The sequence below is a fragment of the Coregonus lavaretus genome (genome assembly GCF_964263955.1).
Source record: "Coregonus lavaretus genome assembly, contig: HAP1_SCAFFOLD_777, whole genome shotgun sequence".
NCBI classification, from domain to species: Eukaryota; Metazoa; Chordata; class Actinopteri; order Salmoniformes; family Salmonidae; genus Coregonus; species Coregonus lavaretus.
In genome coordinates, this window is record NW_028161507.1 from 182,068 (window position 1) to 203,104 (window position 21,037).

The 21,037-nt window shown below is 41.9% G+C and overlaps 2 protein-coding genes across 2 annotated transcripts in view; one reads left to right on the forward strand and one right to left on the reverse strand.

The window, feature by feature from the left end:
- LOC311120610 (NLR family CARD domain-containing protein 3-like) overlaps nt 1–18,786 on the reverse strand; it is a gene marked incomplete at its 3' end in the record, with an annotated part of 28,278 nt that extends 9,492 nt beyond the window's left edge. Inside the window, exons 1-7 of the mRNA XM_084195196.1 lie at nt 18,750–18,786; nt 11,887–11,991; nt 10,132–10,230; nt 6,146–6,230; nt 5,796–6,024; nt 3,593–5,387; nt 3,127–3,300 (exon numbers count right to left, since the gene is read on the reverse strand). Coding sequence (XP_084051322.1) covers nt 3,127–3,300; nt 3,593–5,387; nt 5,796–6,024; nt 6,146–6,230; nt 10,132–10,214 — 2,366 coding nt within the window. The 5' untranslated portion in view covers nt 10,215–10,230; nt 11,887–11,991; nt 18,750–18,786. The remainder of the gene's footprint in view (nt 1–3,126; nt 3,301–3,592; nt 5,388–5,795; nt 6,025–6,145; nt 6,231–10,131; nt 10,231–11,886; nt 11,992–18,749) is intronic.
- LOC311120615 (uncharacterized protein) overlaps nt 1–21,037 on the forward strand; it is a 43,083-nt gene that overhangs the window by 12,874 nt on the left and 9,172 nt on the right. The window lies entirely within an intron of this gene.

The following is a 21,037-nucleotide window of genomic DNA, read 5'->3' on the forward strand; positions in this document are numbered from 1 at the left end:
TGAAGCTAACATTTTAAATGTGGCTCTGTACTCCAGCATTTTGGATTTCAGATGAAATGTTTCATATGAGGTGACAGTATATAATGTCACATTTTATTTGAGGATATTTTAATACATATCTGTTTCAACATTTAGAAATGAAAGCACTTTATGTATCTAGTCCCCCATTTGAAGAAGTCATAAGTATTCTGACCAATTCACTTATAGTGCATTAAAGTAGTCAAAAGTTGAGTATTTGGTCCCAAACTCGTTGGTTGCATTTGCAGTTTGTTTTGGTTGTGTTTTGGGTTATGTTTTGCCCAATAGTAACTGAATGGTGGATGATGACTGGAGTAATTTTCTGTCTAAGTGAGTAGATAACATGTTTCTAAACACTACTAAATTAATCCTAATGATGCCATGATTAAGAAAAATAATGAATGAATCATGAATAATAATGAGTGAGAAAGTTACAGAGGCTACAACAAAACATGCTAACCTCTCACCATTACCAATAACAGAGGGGGTATGAACCTTGTTCCTCTGTAACTTTCTCATTCATCATTATTCACGATTCATATATGATTATTCATAATCATGGTAGCATCCACATGAACGTAGAAGTGTTCAGAAACATCCTCTATTCTTACTGACAATACAAGTGAAGTGACTCCAAAATGACAGGACATTATTCACCATTCAGTTTCTATCAGGAAAAACATCATCCAAAACACAACCAAGACAAACTGCAAATGCTTTCAACAAGTTTGTAGAATCACAAGCTTGATGTAATCACTGTGGGTAAGGAATATGGGACCAAATTCTAAACTTATGACTACTTTAAAACAATATAAGTGAATATGTCCAAATTATTACGACATATACAAATGAGAGTACTAGATACATAAAGTGCTTTCATTTCTAAACAGTAACACAGATATGTATGAAAATATCCTCAAATAAAAGGTGACATTATATACTGTCGCCTAATATGAAACATTATATCTCAAATCCAAAATGATGGAGTATAGCACCAAATGTGAAACTGTAAGCTTCAATGTCCAAACACATATGGTGTGGACTATGTGTGCCTGGTAAACACATGAGGATCTGGTGAACAGTTATCACTTGTTGACCAACTACAGGAATACTGACCTCAGAGTCTCCAGTTTACAGTGGGGATTCCCCAGTCCAGCAGAGAGCAGCTTCACTCCTGAATCCTTCAGGTCATTGATACTCAGGTCCAGCTCTCTCAGGTGTGAGGGGTTTGACTTCAGAGCTGAGACCAGATAAGAACAGCCTTCCTCTGTGACTAGACAGCCTGACAGCCTGCAAAGAGTCAAATCATATTAAAACCACACTGCAATTCTTTGGTGGTGAAAATATATTTTTTCAACATTTTCAGATACATCAGAGTCCTGAAACCTGCCATATCTATTCATATATGAATATATACACACTACTACTAGTCGAGAGTTTGGACACACCTACACATTCAAGGGTTTTCTTTATTTTTACTATTTTTGACATTGTAGAATAATAGTGAAGACATCAAAACTATGAAATAACACATATGGAATCATGTAGTAACCAAAAAAGTGTTTAACAAATCAAAATATATTTTAGATTTTAGATTCTTCAAATAGCCACCCTTTGCCTTGATGACAGCTTTGCACACTCTTGGCATTCTCTCAACCAGCTTCATGAGGTAGTCACCTGGAATGCATTTCAATTAACAGGTGTGCCTTCTTAAAAGTTAATTTGTGGAATTTCTTTCCTTCTTAATGCGTTAGAGCCAATCAGTTGTGTTGTGACAAGGTAGGGGGGTATACAGAAGATAGCCCTATTTGGTAAAAGACCAAGTCCATTTATGGCAAGAACTGCTCAAATAAGCTACGAGAAATGACAGTCCATCATTACTTTAAGACATGACGGTCAGTCAATACGGAACATTTCAACAACTTTTAAAGTTTCTTCAAGTGCAGTCGTTAAAAATATCAAGCACTATGATGAAACTGGCTCTCATGAGGACCGCCACAGGAATGGAAGACCCAAAATTACCTCTGCTGCAGAGGATAAGTTCATCAGAGTTACCAGCCTCAGAAATTGCAGCCCAAATACATTCTTCACAGAGTTCAAGTCACAGACACAGCTCAACATCAACTGTTCAGAGGTGACTGTGTGAATCAGGCTTTCATGGTTGAATTGCTGCAAAGAAACCACTACTAAAGGACCCCAATAATAAGAAGAGACTTGCTTGGGCCAAGAATCACGAGCAATGGACATTACACAGGTGGACATTTGTCCTTTGGCCTGGAGTCCAAATTTGAGATTTTTGGTTCCAACCGCCGTGTCTTTGTGAGAAGCGGTGTGGGTGAACGGATGATCTCGGCATGTGTATTTCCCACCGTAAAGCATGGAGGAGGAGGTGTTATGGTGTGGGGGTGCTTTGCTGGTGACACTGTCTGTGATTTATTTAGAATTCAAGGCACACTTAACCAGCATGGCTACCACAGCATTCTGCAGCGATACGCCATCCCATCTGGATTGGGCTTAGTGGGACTATCATTTGTTTTTCAACAGGACAATGACCCAACACACTTCCAGACTGTGTAAGGAGAGGGATTGAGTGCTGCATCAGATGACCTGGCCTACATAATCACCCGAACTCAACCCAATTGAGATGGTTTGGGATGAGTCGGACGGCAGAGTGAAGGAAAAGCAGCCAACAAGTGCTCAGCATATGTGTGAACTCCTTCAAGACTGTTGGAAAAGCATTCCAGGTGAAGCTGGTTGAGAGAATGCCAAGAGTGTGCAAAACTGTCATCAAGACAAAGGGTGGCTATTTGAAGAATTTCAAATATAAAATATAATTTCATTTGTTTAACACTTTTTTTGGTTACTACATTATTCCATATTTGTTATTCCATAGTTTTGATGTCTTCACTATTATTCTACAATGGAAAAAATTAAGACAAACCCTTGAATGAGTAGGTGTGTCCAAACTTTTGACTGGTACTGTATATACATGAATTAATGTATCATTATTAACAGTAGATAACATGTTTCTAAACACTACTAAATTAATTATTGTGTGTGTGTGTGTCCAATGAGTGTGTGTTCATTGAGTGATACAGGAATACTGACCTCAGAGTCTCCAGTTTACAGTGGGGATTCCCCAGGACAGCAGAGAGCAGCTTCACTCCTGTATCCTTCATGACATTGTTACTCAGATCCAGCTCTCTCAGGTGTGAGGGGTTTGACTTCAGAGCTGAGGCCAGAGAAGCACAGCCTTTCTCTGTGAGTCCACAGAATGACAGCCTGCAAAGAGATCATCATGATTTCACAAACACACTGTTAATTTAACACCAGTAGTGTAGAAGGACAATGGCAGATGCATTTGGTTTATTCTCTTAAACAACATATAGATTAATCTTCCGTCTCCTAGAATTGTATGGTCATATTGTTATACTAATGTGAACATCAATGCATTGATTCAGTAAGTTTTTCAATATAATATAATATATTACATACATATTATAATATATATTTTTCTCTAAACTGAATATTTCTTCCTGATGATTAGTACTTAAATGTCATTTTATGTACTCACAGAGCAGCTCTGGAGGCTTTGACCACTGGCAGCAGCCTCAGAAGACCTTCCTCTGATCTGGAGTATTTATTCGGGTCAAACACATCCAGCTCCTTTTCTGAAGTCAGCAACACAAAGACCAGAGCTGACCACTGTGCAGGTGACAGTACTTCTTCTGAGAGACTTCCTGATCTCAGGTAGCTTTGGATCTCCTCCACTAGAGAATGGTCATTCAGTTCATTCAGACAGTGGAACAGATTGATGCACCTCTCTGGAGAGGGATTCTCCCTGATCTTCTCCTTGATGTACTTGACTGTTTCTTCATGGCTCTGTGAGCTGCTTCTTGTCTTAGTTAGTAGACCTCGTAAGTGCTTCTGATTGGACTCCAGTGAGAGGCCCAGAAGGAATCGGAGGAACAGGTCCAGTTTTCCTGTCTCACTTTGTAAGGCTTTATCCACAGCACTCTTGTAGACAGTAACTTTATGCTTGTGTCTGATCCTCACAGAAAAGTTACTGGACGTTGATTGAGGTTTGGCCATTAGATTTTCATTGTTGTTGATGAATGAGAGGAACACATATACAGCAGCCAGAAACTCCTGAATGCTCAGATGCACAAAGCAGTACACCTTGTCCTGGTACAGCCCACATTCCTCTTTAAAGAGCTGTGTGCACAATCCTGAGTACACTGAGGCGTCATTGACATCAATGCCAGCCTCATTCAGGTCTTCTTCATAGAAAATCAGATTGCCCTTCACAAGCTGTTGAAAAGCCAGTTTTCCCAGTGACAGAATGCTCTCTTTATTCCAGTGTGGACCTGTCTCTTCTTTCCCAAGATACTTTTCATTCTTCTGTTTGGTATGAAACTCCACAAGGTGTGAGTACATCTCAGTCAGAGTCTTGGGCATCTCTTCTGTCTTGTCTGTACTCAACATGTGTTCAAGGACTGTTGCAGAAATCCAACAGAAGACTGGAATGTGGCACATGATGTGGAGGCTCCTTGATGCCTTTATGTGTGAGATGATTCTGTTGGCCAGGTCCTCATCACTGAATCTCTTCTTGAAGTACTCCTCCTTCTGTGGGTCATTGAACCCTCGTACCTCTGTCACCTGGTCAACACACCCTGAAGGGATCTGATTGGCTGCTGCAGGTCGGGTAGTTACCCAGAGGAGAGCAGAGGGAAGCAGATTTCCCTTGATGAGATTTGTCAGCAGAACATCCACTGAGGTTGACTCTGTGACGTCACAACAGATCTTGTTCTTCTGGAAGTCTAGGGGCAGTCGGCACTCATCCAGACCATCAAAGATGAACAGAACTTTGTACTTGTCGTAGTTGGAGATTCTTGACTCTTTGGTTTCCATTGAGAAGTGATTGAGAAGTGCAATCAAAGTGTGTTTTTCCTTTTTCATCAAATTCAGCTCCCGAAAAGGGAATGAAAATACAAATTGGACATCCTGATTTGCTTTTCCTTCAGCCCAGTCCAGAATGAACTTCTGCACAGAGACTGTTTTTCCAATGCCAGCGACTCCCTTTGTCAGCACAGATCTGATAAGTTTGTCTTGTCCAGTTAAGGGTTTGAAGATGTCGTTACATTTGACTGCAGTCTCTGGTCTTGCTTGTTTCCTGGTTGTTGTCTCAATCTGTCTCAGCTCATGTTCATTATTGACCTCTCCTGTTCCACCCTCTGTGATGTAGAGCTCTGTGTAGATGTTATTGAGAAGTGTTGGGTTTCCTTGTTTAGCGATCCCCTCAAATACACATTGAAACTTCTTCTTTAGATTAGATTTGAGTTCACGTTGGCAAATCACAGCAAGCTCATCTGAATGAAGAAATAACACAGAGGATATTAATATTACGTCTGATTTAAAGCCTACAGTATTCTAGGACTGTTATGACATTTTAAATTATAATAATTATTTCGCTCAACTGACTGTATAAATGTTTTCATAATGCATTTCTCTCTCTCTCTCTCTCTCTCTCTCTCTCTCTCTCTCTCTCTCTCTCTCTCTCTCTCTCTCTCTCTCTCTCTGTCTCTCCTCTGTCTCTCCTCTTCTCTCTGTCTAGATGAATCAACACAACACATCCCTGCTGCTACTTGATGAGGTCACTAGGTGTTGTGTTAAGGCTGCTACAATATCACTGAGTTACACAGCTACTTTAGCTGTACTTTAGCTACAGCTTTTAAATGTTCTAAAACAGCATTCAACATGAGGCAGACAGCTCTTACTTTTCTCCAGTGTGTCAGCAAGCTCCTTCTGGTTCATTTTCCTCAGGACGTGCAGTGTGATCTTCAGAGCCCCCTCTCTGGCAATGCTCTCCTGCTTCTCATCTTCAGCATCCACCACTTCCTTATCCTGCTTCTGACTCTCAAAGCCTTCTGGGAGTTCTGGACTAAGAATCCTCTTGAACATCTTCAGCTCGTTCTTCACAAATGTCATAATATTCTCTTCAAGCAACTGAAATAAATCAAGTAAATCAGTTAAGCAAGAGACTAAATGCTTTCTCATTAACGAATGATTGACAGATCACCTTTACTTGAGGTAAACAAAAACAAATGTACATAACAGGACCACATACACTGAATATGGAGGCCAGGTCTGTTTGATGACTCTGGGAAGACTGACCACTGAGAATCTCTGACTCTGATCTCTCCTGTTGGTTTCTGTGGACAAAACATCAGATTACATCTCCTCATCCAGGGAGTGCACACACACACACACACACACACACACACACACACACACACACACACACACACACACACACACACACACACACACACACACACACACACACACACACACACACACACACACACACACAGGGAGGGAATGTTGTGTTAGTTTAATATTGTTTCAGGACTATGAAAATGGAAAAAAGGTTTAGGTTAGAAAAGTCTCCCTCTCTAAACACTATAGGAAGATTCATAGACTTGTCACTCTTCATGGACACACAGCTGGGTACAGTGGAGGCTGGTCTCTCCTGCTTGATTGGACTTCAACACAACAGAGACAAACATTACATCTCTCATCTACTCTGAGCTCAGATGGGGAAACATAAGAAGAGTTTCATTCCAAAACGCTATATATCAATTTTCAGAAATGTTGGTAAATTATCTTTTATTGTTTAAAGAAATTATGAAAGAGATTGGTGTGTTTTTTCACTATCTAATCATGGCATGGGATTGTTCAACGACAGACATGTATTTGTTTAAAATCTATCACTTGATGGTTTCATTTCAGACAGACAAATAATCATGTTTTTTTGCAAAATGCTATATATCTGCCTCACTATCAGAGAAATAAGTAGTACTGCTAGGTTTTACGCAGTAATAATATATATCTGCCTCACTCTCAGAGAAATAAGTAGTACTGCTAGGTTTTACACTGTAATAATATATCTTCCTCACTCTCAGAGAAATAAGTAGTACTGCTAGGTTTTACACAGTATTAATATATATCTGCCTCACTCTCAGAGAAATAAGTAGTACTGACTAGTGATTATTTACCCGGGGTTCAACACCTGCTATAGTCACTATTTAATTGCTCTTCCAAAAGCATCACAGGCCTAATACGAGATATATAGCTAACTAAAGTAATGAGTGACCATTTTAGACATGGGACATATAGTATTTGGTTGCATGCTATTTTATGTCAATCATATTGCTGCTTGTAGCCTATAACTGATGCTTCATGGTCTTATGCTGCCATCTATTGGAAATATTTAGCATTACAAGTTATTAATTTACGTACGGACATTAGTGAGGCAGCTGAAAAATAAAGTGTATTTTTCTTGTTAATTCCTTTGATCAGTCTCAAACCTGCCCCACCTATCCTACGCCAATTTCTGGTCTTTCTCCATGGCAATTGCTGGACTTTCACACAGAGGTTACTAGGTCACCCAATTCAAACCATATTAGAAAAATAACACAAATGTGTCTAAGTAAAAATAAATAAAATAATAACTAATGTGGCTTATTTATCAAGTGTTCTGCCTTGCAATAATAAATATAATAAAATAACTAATAAAAAAAAAAAAAATAGCAAAACGCTTAGACAGGTTTTGAGTAACAAAATAATACTATAATTGTATTTACTAAGATAATATTATTACTAAAATAGTTTCTAAAAGTGTTCTAGGCTACCCTACCCTAGAATTAGGGTTACGGTTAATGCTAAAATAGGTTATAAGTAGGGTAAGAGTTTCTGTATAGCACTTTGTGACATCTGCTGGTGTAAAAAGGGCTTTATAAATACATTTGATTGATTGTTAGGTTTAGGGTTTATATGGCAAAAAACATATGGGTTTATGGCACTCTTGCTCCTCCTTGTGGCCGTATGTGGGTACTACATAACTCATTCATCACATTTACATTTTTTTTTTAGTCACGGGTCTCCCGGTCGCGGCCGGCTACGACAGTCTGGATTCGAACCAGGATCTCTAGTGGCCTTAGACCACTGCGGGAGACCTGACACTTCATGACACTTGCTAGGCTTAGGCTCATAATCTGAGGTAGCAACTCCGTCTGATCTACAAATCCATTAGCTAGACCACCAGATTAGACAACAATCACCCCATTATACCCATTTGGTTTGCAACTCAGTGAACCTGCGCAGCATTCGCTCAATTTGATGCCTATGAACGAAGATTTCGATGCATATCAAATTATCCAGCAGCCATTTAGAAACCACAAGTCCTCAAAAAAATGGTTATTTCTTAATTAAAAAATGTCTTCTGGCTGTTTAAAATCGGCCACATCTTGAAAAAGAGGACAGGGACTTGCGTTTTGTTTAGATTGTACACTTTTTTCTTAAAACAAATATGGTTAACCATGACCAGAAAATGTTTAATGTTTGATGGCTATCCGCCAGCCATCGCCTCTAAAACTGTGTCTCACCTCACTATTGGTGACCACAACATGTACTCAGGTGAACAGTGTGCGCGCTCACCAAGCAGCCGTAACATTGTTAACAATAAGTTACCTGAGGTTAACCTACAGGGTTAACGCTCACCAAGTAGCCATAACCTTGGTAATAATAAGTTACCTGAGGTTAACCTACAGGGTTAACGCTCACCAAGTAGCCATAACCTTGGTAATAATAAGTTACCTGAGGTTAACCTACAGGGTTAACGCTCACCAAGTAGCCGTAACCTTGTTAATAATAAGTTACCTGTGGTAAACCTACAGGGTTAACGCTCACCAAGTAGCAGTAACCTTGTTAATAATAAGTTACCTGAGGTAAACCTACAGGGTTAACGCCCACCAAGTAGCCATAACCTTGTTAACAATAAGTTACCTGAGGTAAACCTACAGGGTTAGCGCTCACCAAGTAGCCGTGACCTTGTTAATAATAAGTTACCTGAGGTAAACCTACAGGGTTAACGCTCACCAAGTAGCCGTAACCTTGTTAATAATCAGTTACCTGAGGTAAACCTACAGGGTTAACACTCACCAAGTAGCCATAACCTTGTTAATAATAAGTTACCTGAGGTAAACCTACAGGGTTAACGCAGGCAGGTCTCATTGATAACAATAGTGAAGCTGGCATTGTGACGCAGAACAATGGGCTGGGAATAGAACGTTCTGAAGGCGAGTCGGTGTCACGGAGCTCAATAGAACTAATAGGAGCTGGTAGGGTGAAAAAAGCCCAAACATAAGGCCTGTTGTTTCGCGATTACTTCATAACCAGGGACAGAAGGTAATATTATGAAACTTGGCTCAATGGCGGATGCAATGAACTAATTTTATCAGAAATAAACGTTGTAAAAAATGTAACTTGAGGCGCCCCGAAAATAATATTAAAAAGTTTGGTCCTTGGACACAGAGGGGTTAAACACTAAAGTTACCGTCCATCTAGTGAAGAGAGGAGAACCGGACAGAGGGAGCGTAGCCAGCATCCATCAACGAGAGAGGGAGAAGCCCTCCACGGTATTTAACAGGTGGAAGAAACAACCCGGGAGCTCCATCGGTCCACAAGAAATGCAGGCAGCCGGTGATGATGTAGTGGTAGCTAGGATAACTAGGATGCTGCTGGTAGAGTAGCTAGCTTAGCTAGCTGTACCGACTAGCTTGGATAGCTAGCAGGTCGTTCGTCTGTCCCTCGAGGATGATGACGAACCCGTTGAACCACACAATTAAACAAGACTAGCGAGTGAAAAGGATCTGGCTACACTCATACTGTCACTGACCATTACGCAAAAAGCAAATTGAACAATAAACTTCGGCGTCTCAACACTGTAACGAACTCCGTCGTTGTTCCCCAACATCACATTAGCGATTTACAGTAAGTGCATTCATCTTAAGATAGCTAGGTGAGACAACCAGATAATACAGTCAAATATACAGGATACGAATAATCAATTTCAGCTAAACAATGGATATATAGTGTTTTGCAATAAAAAATAATACACATCTAAAATCTATTAATTAAACATCTGAGAACAGTAATATTGAAGGTACCCATAAGCAACCATTTCTGATTAAAAAACACATGTGAAAAATTGTGGAAATAGCATTTAGGAAATAAACTCTTAATAATTCTTAAACAAAATTGTCATCTCACCTCTTAGCTTTGGTGTCATGTTCCCCAGAGAGACTCATTTTAGAGGCAGGGCCCCCCTCCTCTCTCTCCCCAGAGAGACTCATTTTAGACCACTGACCCCTAAACAGAGATCCAACATGTTGGTTGTAGTTAACACAGTAATTCTTGAATGTGAATTGTTATCATTTATTAATTATCTCTTACAAAACATTTACTAACAGACATATCGAAACAGTCAGGTGATTTAATGCAATCACATGAATATGTAGTTGTGACATCTCTTCACCATGGCCATGTCACACACTTATTTGTATTAATTAAAGTCGGCCATTTATTATTTTTGAATCTGTTCTTTTCTAAACGTATCTGAGAATGTAGACAGAAGGGCTAAAACAGGCTTGATTGATCTGGGGGGGATCAGTGATCTATACAGAAAGGTTTTTTGCAACAATTAAGAGATTTTATATAATTTAAAGTAGGCTAGGTTATAATGTATAACAGTTTTTTTGTTGTTGTGTAAAGCAGATCAAGGTCTATACCTCAGCAGGTGGCGACCCGTCATTCAGGGCAGGTGGCCTTTCCTGTTTTGCATGTTATTTTGGCATTAATACGTGTCACATATCAGTTTGCAAAAAATGCAAACAAATATATATATATATCATTGAGTTAATATAGCCGCATACAAACATGGTCTCTTTTTTGTTTTCTTGAGTAAGGCAGCTCCAAAATGCAGGTGTTTCAGCCTAGCTCAGTGCTTTCTGTGGTAGTGGGGCAGCCAGCGGAAAATACGGAGCGCTGCGCCGTGATTGGCTCAGTGTTCTGTCACTCATGGGGACACTACGTCACCACCAAGTCTAAGGGTAGAGCTGGAAAATTCAGGCCCCTTGGGTGCTGCCATAGAGTTACATTAGAAGTGCCCATCCAAGAAGCTAATTGGCCACAGATAAAATGACATCAAATCACATTAAAATCTTAACTAGCAGTCATCATCATGAATCAAGTCAACAATCTACAGGCAAATCCTTTTTAATCCTTATTAGTCATATGAAGAGAAATAATGAAGAGAAATGATAGGGCAGCTGTTGGGACTCTGCTGTTGGGACTCTGCTGTTGGGACTCTGCTGTTGGGACTCTGCTGTTGGGACTCTGCTTTATGTAGGCCCTAACAGTTTGTGGGCACCGTTTCTCACCGTTATAGTGCAATGAATGTATTGTTTAGTGTTGTGTTGTGGAGTGGCTTTGCTGGCATGCATCCCCCTTTATTTATGTTTTGCCCCACCAAGATTGACATGCTAAAATCACCACTGACCTCAGCTATAGCCTAGATGACCAGCCTAAACCTGTTCAGATCAGTTCCCATAACGTTATAACAGTAACAGTAGCAGGAGCCTAGTCCTGATACAGATGGAGGTCTATACCTCAGCTATAGCATACATATCCTAGATGACCAGCCTAAACCTGTTCAGTTCCCATAACGTTATAGACCTAACAGTAGCAGGACAGAGCTTGTAGCCTAGGCATGGTATTTTACACACCATTTCAAATGGAGACCATCAGGTTGGTCATCATGATAAGTGATCATAGCTCAAACCTACTCTGACTATTGAATGTCTGACGTCGACCTAACCTTATAATAGTTTGTAGTTTAGCCTAGACCTACGAGAGTCTGCCCGTCTTTCCTACATATCAACACATTTATCCGACTTCTAATGTTAACGAGAAATACGTGCCACAGTTTCAACAGCCATTGTGTAACTGCGTAGGCTACACACTTACTTTCACGTTCATATGAGGAAATCACATAACTTCTGACAGTCGCTGGTGCAGCCGCCTGTTCTCTTGCAGATGAAGTAGCTTTCATAGGCAACTCATTCAACCAGCCTAAACAACAGTAAATAAAAGATGTCAAATGGTCAAAAGTCAATCCTGATATAGCCATGTACATCAAAGAGAGGTGTATTGCTACAGATGTAGGATCTTAATTTTAGCCAGTTTGCTACAGCAGGAAAATAATCATGCAGCAACAGGACATTTGAATTATTATGTGGATTATAATTAATGAACAATTATTTTAATAGAAAAGTGGAATTGATCATCTTCAGAAACCTTTTTTAAAGCTTAAATACACTCAAATACACTACAAGTTTTAGTTCTCTTGCAACAGGGTGATCAAATTAAGATCCTACATCTGTACAGAGATTATGTTTTGAGGCAGTTTGAGTTATTAGCAATAACGTTGCAACTGTCAGCTGCTGTAAACCTATGTGATTGGATGTTATAGACCCCCATCTGAACAGTTTCTTTCCCAATGCTGTGTTCCTGACCAACCGACCATCTGGCCCAGTGAGAATAAAGGACTATGCACTCTACGCTGCTCACCACATCAAGCCATCTCTGAACTGTACACTATCATCTGGTCCATAGAGACTAAAGGACTATACACTCTATGCTGCTCACCACATCAAGCCATCTCTGAACTGTACACTATCATCTGGTCCATAGAGACTAAAGGACTATACACTCTATGCTGCTCACCACATCAAGCCATCTCTGAACTGTACACTAAATAACTGAACTATACTACATTAGCACTCTGTTAATCTCTCTTAGATATATTTATACTGGTACTGTACATGAGGACATCCACCGTATACCAACTGTATACCCACTGTACTGTATATCTGTATATCAACTGTATTCCCACTGTACTGTATATCTGTATATCAACTGTATTCCCACTGTACTGTATATCTGTATACCAACTGTATTCCCACTGTACTGTATATCTGTATATCAACTGTATTCCCACTGTACTGTATATCTGTATACCAACTGTATTCCCACTGTACTGTATATCTGTATATCAACTGTATTCCCACTGTACTGTATATCTGTATATCAACTGTATTCCCACTGTACTGTATATCTGTATACCAACTGTATTCCCACTGTACTGTATATCTGTATACCAACTGTATTCCCACTGTACTAATTATGTGTACAGATTTAGGATCTTAATTTGAACACCCCCCCCACCCCCCACCCCCCCACCCCCCCACCACAGAATAACTTTTAGTATATTTGAGGTTTTAAAAGGCTTCTGAAGTTTGTAATTTCCACTTAGAAATGCCAGACTTGAGTTTCTCTTAATAAAAATGGATCAACCGCTACAAAAATGTCCATTAATTATAATTCACATAATAATTCACATTTCCTGTTGCTGCAGTAATATTTTCCTGCTGTAGCAAACTGGCTCAAATTAAGATCCTACATATGTACATGCAAATGTACTTGGCGAATAAAGGTGATTCTGATTCTGCAAAGGTTGAGTCTCTAGATTCCCTTGCTGCTCTGGGGAAATAAAAATTGACAATATGGGCGAATTAAACTGGGACTGATTATCTCCAAACTCTGAGACCATGTCATTTGTTATATTTCACCCAATTGATAAAGGAAGCTAGAAGGCTGAACCCAGAAGACAACTCTAAATCAACACTAACTGATATTATCCTAAAATCCTTTCACTCATATTGTTGTGTCTCTTTGTTCAACGGACGTTTGGTAGCCTGTGATATTAATATTGTATCAAACAGCGGGGCAGGGCAGTGAACCCAGGTCGCTGGCCAATACTAGGTTAACCCTATTGCTGCGATGGGAATTGTAACCTGTCTCACACTGCCCCTATAAAAGCAAGTCCCGTGCTTCGACTACTCAGACCCCTCACACATCCGGGCCGTGCAATCTGATGGCCTCACAGACACCATACTACTTCTGACACCAATGTAGCAAACAGCGGGGCAGGGAAGTGAACCCAGGTTGCACTTGTAAAAGGCAAACAACCTACGCATCGCACCAATAGGGTTAACCCACATGGTGGGAATTGGAATATGGCTCACACTGCCCCCTCCGACCAGGAAGTCGACTACTCACACCTCCAGGCCAGTCTGATGGCCTCACAGCCGCCATTCCACTTCTGACACCAATGTAATTCTCTGGCAACAGCTCTGGTGGACATTCCTGCAGTCAGCATGCCAATGGCACGCTCCCTCAAAACCTGAGACATCTGTGGCATTGTGTTTTGTGACAAAACTGCACATTTTCGAGTGGCCTTTTATTGTCTCCAGCACAAGGTGCACATGTGTAATGATCATGCTGTTTAATCAGCTTCTTGATATTCCACCCCTGTCAGGTGGATGGATTATCTTGGCAACGGATAAATGCTCACTAACAGGGATGTTAACAAATTTGTGCACAAAATCGGAGAGAAATATGCTTTTTGTGCATATGGAACATTTCTGGGATATTTTATTTCAGCTCATGAAACATGGGACCAACACTTTACATGTTGCGTTTATACACTGCTCAAAAAAATAAAGGGAACACTAAAATAACACATCCTAGATCTGAATGAATTAAATAATCTTATTAAATACTTTTTTCTTTACATAGTTGAATGTGCTGACAACAAAATCACACAAAAAATATCAATCGAAATCAAATTTATCAACCCATGGAGGTCTGGATTTGGAGTCACCCTCAAAATTAAAAAGTGGAAAACCACACTACAGGCTGATCCAACTTTGATGTAATGTCCTTAAAACAAGTCAAAATGAGGCTCAGTAGTGTGTGTGGCCTCCACGTGCCTGTATGACCTCCCTACAATGCCTGGGCATGCTCCTGATGAGGTGGCGGATGGTCTCCTGAGGGATCTCCTCCCAGACTTGACTAAAGCATCCGCCAACTCCTGGACAGTCTGTGGTGCAACGAGGCGTTGGTGGATGGAGCGAGACATGATGTCCCAGATGTGCTCAATTGGATTCAGGTCTGGGGAACGGGCGGGCCAGTCCATAGCATCAATGCCTTCCTCTTGCAGGAACTGCTGACACACTCCAGCCACATGAGGTCTAGCATTGTCTTGCATTAGGAGGAACCCAGGGCCAACCGCACCAGCATATGGTCTCACAAGGGGTCTGAGGATCTCATCTCGGTACCTAATGGCAGTCAGGCTACCTCTGGCGAGCACATGGAGGGCTGTGCGGCCCCCCAAAGAAATGCCACCCCACACCATGACTGACCCACCGCCAAACCCGTCATGTTGGAGGATGTTGCAGGCAGCAGAACGTTCTCCACAGCGTCTCCAGACTCTGTCACGTCTGTCACATGTGCTCAGTTTGAACCTGCTTTCATCTGTGAAGAGCACAGGGCGCCAGTGGCGAATTTGCCAATCTTGGTGTTCTCTGGCAAATGCCAAACGTCCTGCACGGTGTTGGGCTGAAGCACAACCCCCACCTGTGGACGTCGGGCCCTCATACCACCCTCATGGAGTCTGTTTCTGACCGTTTGAGCAGACACATGCACATTTGTGGCCTGCTGGAGGTCATTTTGCAGGGCTCTGGCAGTGCTCCTCCTGCTCCTCCTTGCACAAAGGCGGAGGAAGCAGTCCTGCTGCTGGGTTGTTGCCCTCCTACGGCCTCCTCCACGTCTCCTGATGTACTGGCCTGTCTCCTGGTAGCGCCTCCATGCTCTGGACACTACGCTGACAGACACAGCAAACCTTTTTGCCACAGCTCGCATTGATGTGCCATCCTGGATGAGCTGCACTACCTGAGCCACTTGTGTGGGTTGTGCTACCACTAGAGTGAAAGCACCGCCAGCATTAAAAAATGACCAAAACATCAGCCAGGAAGCATAGGAACTGAGAAGTGGTCTGTGGTCACCACCTGCAGAACCACTTCTTTATTGGGTTGTCTTGCTAATTGCCTATAATTTCCACCTGTTTTATATTCCATTTGCACAACAGCATGTGCAATTTATTGTCAATCAGTGTTGCTTCCTAAGTGGACAGTTTGATTTCACAGAAGTGTGATTGACTTGGAGTTACATTGTGTTGTTTAAGTGTTCCCTTAATTTTTTTGAGCAGTGTATTTTTGTTCAGTATAGATAAAAACACAAAGCTTCCAGCAGAGGTCAGAGCTCTTTTGACAGCTGTCAGATGGTAGTGTGATATCCGAAGCTTCGACAGTCATCATCACGTAGTATTGTTACTTTGATACAAGCATTGATACGTTGTGTCGAATCAGTAGTGCTTTGAAAACTGCAACGGCGTATCAGACCTCCGGTTTTAATCGTCCAATCCCTAGTGTCCACTGAATGTTGACTAGCAACAAGAAAGTGGTACCTAAAAGACTCCCACCATGAGTGCCCATTGAAGTGGCTCCAGACGAGGACATCTGAAATAAAAACCCTCCAACTTACAATATGGAGTAGAAAAACAAGTGGAGCAAACCAAACCAAACCAAACCAGACCAAACCAGACCAAACCAGACCAGACCAAACCAGACCAAACCAGACCAGACCAAACCAGACCAAACCAGACCAAACCAAACCAAACCAGACCAAACCCTGGGAGATACAAGACAGAAAGACTTTGTTCATCAACTTAAAGAAGCAGAGCTACAAAGAGGTGCCAGTCTTCTAACATCTCTAAGGCCAACCAGAACACTGGACCAGCTGCTCTTCAATATCACATAACAGATGGAACCCTTCTGACTAAAGAGATGACAAGCCAGCACAGGCATAAGCATACTGTCTATTGAGGTGGCGCCAAGAGGTGCGGCCAACATGCTAACGTCCAACCTCAAAATATAAATGGAAATACCAAAGCCTGTAACAACATGTAGTCGTGACTGATATCTTTCACCTCATCTCCCTGTTACTGTTTGTTTAGGTAGTTATAGACAGTGCAGCAACACAAGGCCACATTCCTCTCAGCCCTTCCACTCTCTCAGGCTAATGTGTATTTATTAAAAGTAGACTATTTCTTTCAATCTGTTCTTTTCTAAACGTATCTGAGAATGTAGACTGAAGGGCTAAAATGGACATGATTGATCTGAGGGGGATCAGTGATCCGTACAGAAAGGTTTTTTGCAACACCCTACGCATAGCAGCAGTGGGGTTAACCCTATTGCTGCGATGGGAATTGTAACCTGACTCACACTGTCCCCTACAAAAGTCCCGTGCTTCGACTACTCAGACCCCTCACACGTCCGGACCATCAATTCTGATGGCCTAACAGACACCATACCACTTCTGACACCAATGTAGCAAACAGTGGGGCAGGGAAGCGAACCCAGGTTGCATGTGTAAAAGGCAAACAACCTATGCATCGCACCACTGGCGCCAATTGGGTTACTTGGTTGGAATTGTGACGTGGCTCATTTAGCGAGGATCACTACACTATAGTGGAACTATGATACAATTACAGTTATCATATGAAATGTTAAATGTAGAACTATAATATATACATATAATATATGAATATATTGAATTTGACTTGCCCACATTCAGTTAGCTCCATTTTGTATGATTAAACTGACACGTACCTGTCTCAGTAGAAGTAGACTGTTAGGTCTGAGTGTTTTACTTCCATTCACTGTACTAAAATTACACCATACATTTAATTTCTCTACACACTTTACAATCATTCCTGGCAGGATTCTCACCTTGTAGCCTGAATTCACAACCACAACATGTCAAGTCATTGAGATATCTACAGTTCTGCTGAAAGAGCACCTTCCTGATGACTAACACTCTGTGTATTCTTAAGGGTGAAATCTGATCTGGAATGTGAAGCTAACTGAAATGTAGATAAGCTTTGAAAAAACAGTATATCTAGCTTGCATCATAGTCCACCCCTCAGGCTAAGTTCAGGTTTCAGCATGAGGCAGACATCAACAGCCGAGTTGTAGGCTACAACCTGGGTCGTATTCATTAGTTTACACCGCAGCCAACAGTTTTAAAATGTTGCATAAACAGTTTACTCCAAAACGCTGTACAACGTGACCTAAACGGTTTCTGTTGCCAAACGTTTTGCTACGGTGGGCACTAATGAACACACACAACCAGTTTTGAGGAAGTGTAAGTTGTTGTTAGTCTTTCCACAGTATTTATTTGTCTCTCTTTCACACAACATACCTTCCTGAGTGAAAATAGTTAACAGTAGATTAGAAAGAGAAAATGTTGTTGCTTGTTGTGTTTTAAGCCTGTTTTGAGAAGACAAGTCTATAGACCTATGATACAGTACACTCTTAGAAAAAAGAGTTCCAAAAGGGTCCTCTGGCTGTCCCCATAGGAGAACGCTTTTGGGTTCCAGGTAAAACCCTTCTGGCTTCCATGTAGAACCCTCTGTGGAAAGGATTCTTCATGGAACCCAAAAGGGTTCTACCTAGTACCAAAAAGGGTTCTACAAAGGGTTCTCCTATGGGGACAGCCAAAGAACCCTTTTAGATTCTAGATAGTGTAGGAGCGATCACCCTGGGGCACACAGATGGAAACAGAACGAATTCACCCCACGCATCTAATTTATATCCAAAACATTTTAAGGAGAGTAGGCCTATTATAACACTGTCCACAAAACATATCATCAACTAGATGAATACATATAACAATATCATCAACGATATGAATACACATAGCAATATCATCAACTATATGAATACACATAACAATATCATCAACTATATGAATACACATAACAATATCATCAACTATATTAATACACATAACAATATCATCAACTATATGAATACACATAACAATATCATCAACTATATGAATACACATAACAATTGTCGTCTTACCTTTTATATGTCTCTCAATAGAAGTAGAGTCTGGAATGATCATTCGGTCGTGGAAAGTCCCTTTAGTTTGTTCTGCTCATTTCCATATCAGGTTCTACCTGTTCTCTCTCCCACTCCCTGTCTCTTTATAGCTCTTACAATGTGCCTTGGCATACATTCTACAAGTGTCTGGAACTCCAAATGTAGTTCTGATTTAGTGTTCCAAATGAAAACAATTTGATTAAACAGGTTAATATGGTTAAAATACATTAAGACTGAGTAATGCTGTGATTGTTTTTATTATTTTGTATTGAAATGTTTGACTTTATTTTCCCTATGTCCTTTCAATATAGGAACAATTTGTGAAATGACAGCCTTCTGTAAATATGGACAAAAGTCTATGGATTCATTTGATGGTATGTGTCTTGCAACATTATGTAAAATGACAGGTTGAGAAACACTACATCTTCCTAGGTGCATATGTGGGAAGCAACGCAAACTGTCTCCCTATGTGTGTGCCATCCCTAAACATCAAGTGTTTGTGGTTCATTAACATGTTTATTGTCAAGGTTGAAAAAAAAAAAATGAAAAAAAAGTATCTTGAACTCTATTGGAGGGATGTGACATCATTCTTCCACAAGAAATTCCATAATTTAGTGTTTTGTTGATGGTTGTCTTCAATTGGGTTGAGACCTGGTGACTGAGACGGCCATGGCATATTGTGAAACATCAGCAAGTTCAGCAGTCTTCATCACTGAAGCTCCTGCCAAACGTGCCCCAACAATCACCAGTCATTAAGCTCTTCCCAAGCAGGGTCACCGTCTCTCTTCATTGCAGCTCCTCTCTCCCCAGGGGTAACAGCTCCTCTCTCCCCAGGGGTATCAGCTCCTCTCTCCCCAAGGGTAGCAGCTCCTCTCTCCCCAGGGGTAACAGCTCCTCTCTCCCCAGGGGTAACAGCTCCTCTCTCCCTAGGGGTAGCAGCTCCTCTCTCCCCAGGGGTAGCAGCTCCTCTCTCCCCAGGGGTAGCAGCTCCTCTCTCCCCAGGGGTAGCAGCTACTCTCTCCCCAGGGGTAACAGCTCCTCTCTCCCCAGGGGTAGCAGCTCCTCTCTCCCCAGGGGTAGCAGCTCTTCTCTCCCCAGGGGTAGCAGCTCCTCTCTCCTCAGGGGTAGCAGCTCCTTTCTCCCCAGGGGTAACAGCTCCTCTCTCCCCAGGGGTAACAGCTCCTCTCTCCCCAAGGGTAGCAGCTCCTCTCTCCCCAGGGGTAACAGCTCCTCTCTCCCCAGGGGTAACAGCTCCTCTCTCCCCAGGGGTAACATCTCCTCTCTCCCCAGGGGTAACAGCTCCTCTCTCCCCAAGGGTAGCAGCTCCTCTCTCCCCAGGGGTAACAGCTCCTCTCTCCCCAGGGGTAGCAGCTCCTCTCTCCCCAGGGGTAACAGCTCCTCTCTCCCCAGGGGTAACAGCTCCTCTCTCCCCAGGGGTAACAGCTCCTCTCTCCCCAGGGGTATCAGCTCCTCTCTCCCCAGGGGTAGCAGCTCCTCTCTCCCCAGGGGTAGCAGCTCCTCTCTCCCCAGGGGTAGCAGCTCCTCTCTCCCCAGGGGTAGCAGCTCCTCTCTCCCCAGGGGTAACAGCTCCTCTCTCCCCAGGGGTAACAGCTCCTCTCTCCCCAGGGGTAACAGCTCCTCTCTCCCCAGGGGTAGCAGCTCCTCTCTCCCCTAGGATTTGAAGACATCGGTGGCTTAGCCAATAGCCAGTAGGGGGGTCCGGGAAGGAATTTCAACAGCTAAATCCATGAATACATCACCAGTGTATTGCCAAAAACCACTCAACATCTTCAAACATAGACTCTGACCTGTCCAATAAGCCAAACTAATTAAAGAATCCCACAGTACCTAAACACCCTCTCTCTCTCTCTCTCTCTCTCTCTCTCTCTCTCTCTCTCTCTCTCTCTCTCTCTCTCTCTCTCTCTCTCTCTCTCTCTCTCTCTCTCTCTCTCTCTCTCTCTCTCTCTCTCTCTCTCTCTCTCTCTCTCACAACCAACCAATGGAACAAATAACTAATTGACTAAATAAAACAGACATGTACAGAAACATATCACACACACGCTGTGCAGTAATTAGAATCCATATAGCAGCGTTATGTGATACAGTCTACTGTGTGTTCTCCCCTCCTCTGCCTCTCTCCATCACCTTCTCTGTGTCGTCTATTGATGTCTCTCATCTTGTCTGGTGTCTCTCTCCATCATATCCTATTCTTCTGTTGCTGTCTCTGTGTCTTGTCTGGTGTCTCTCTCCATCATATCCTATTCTTC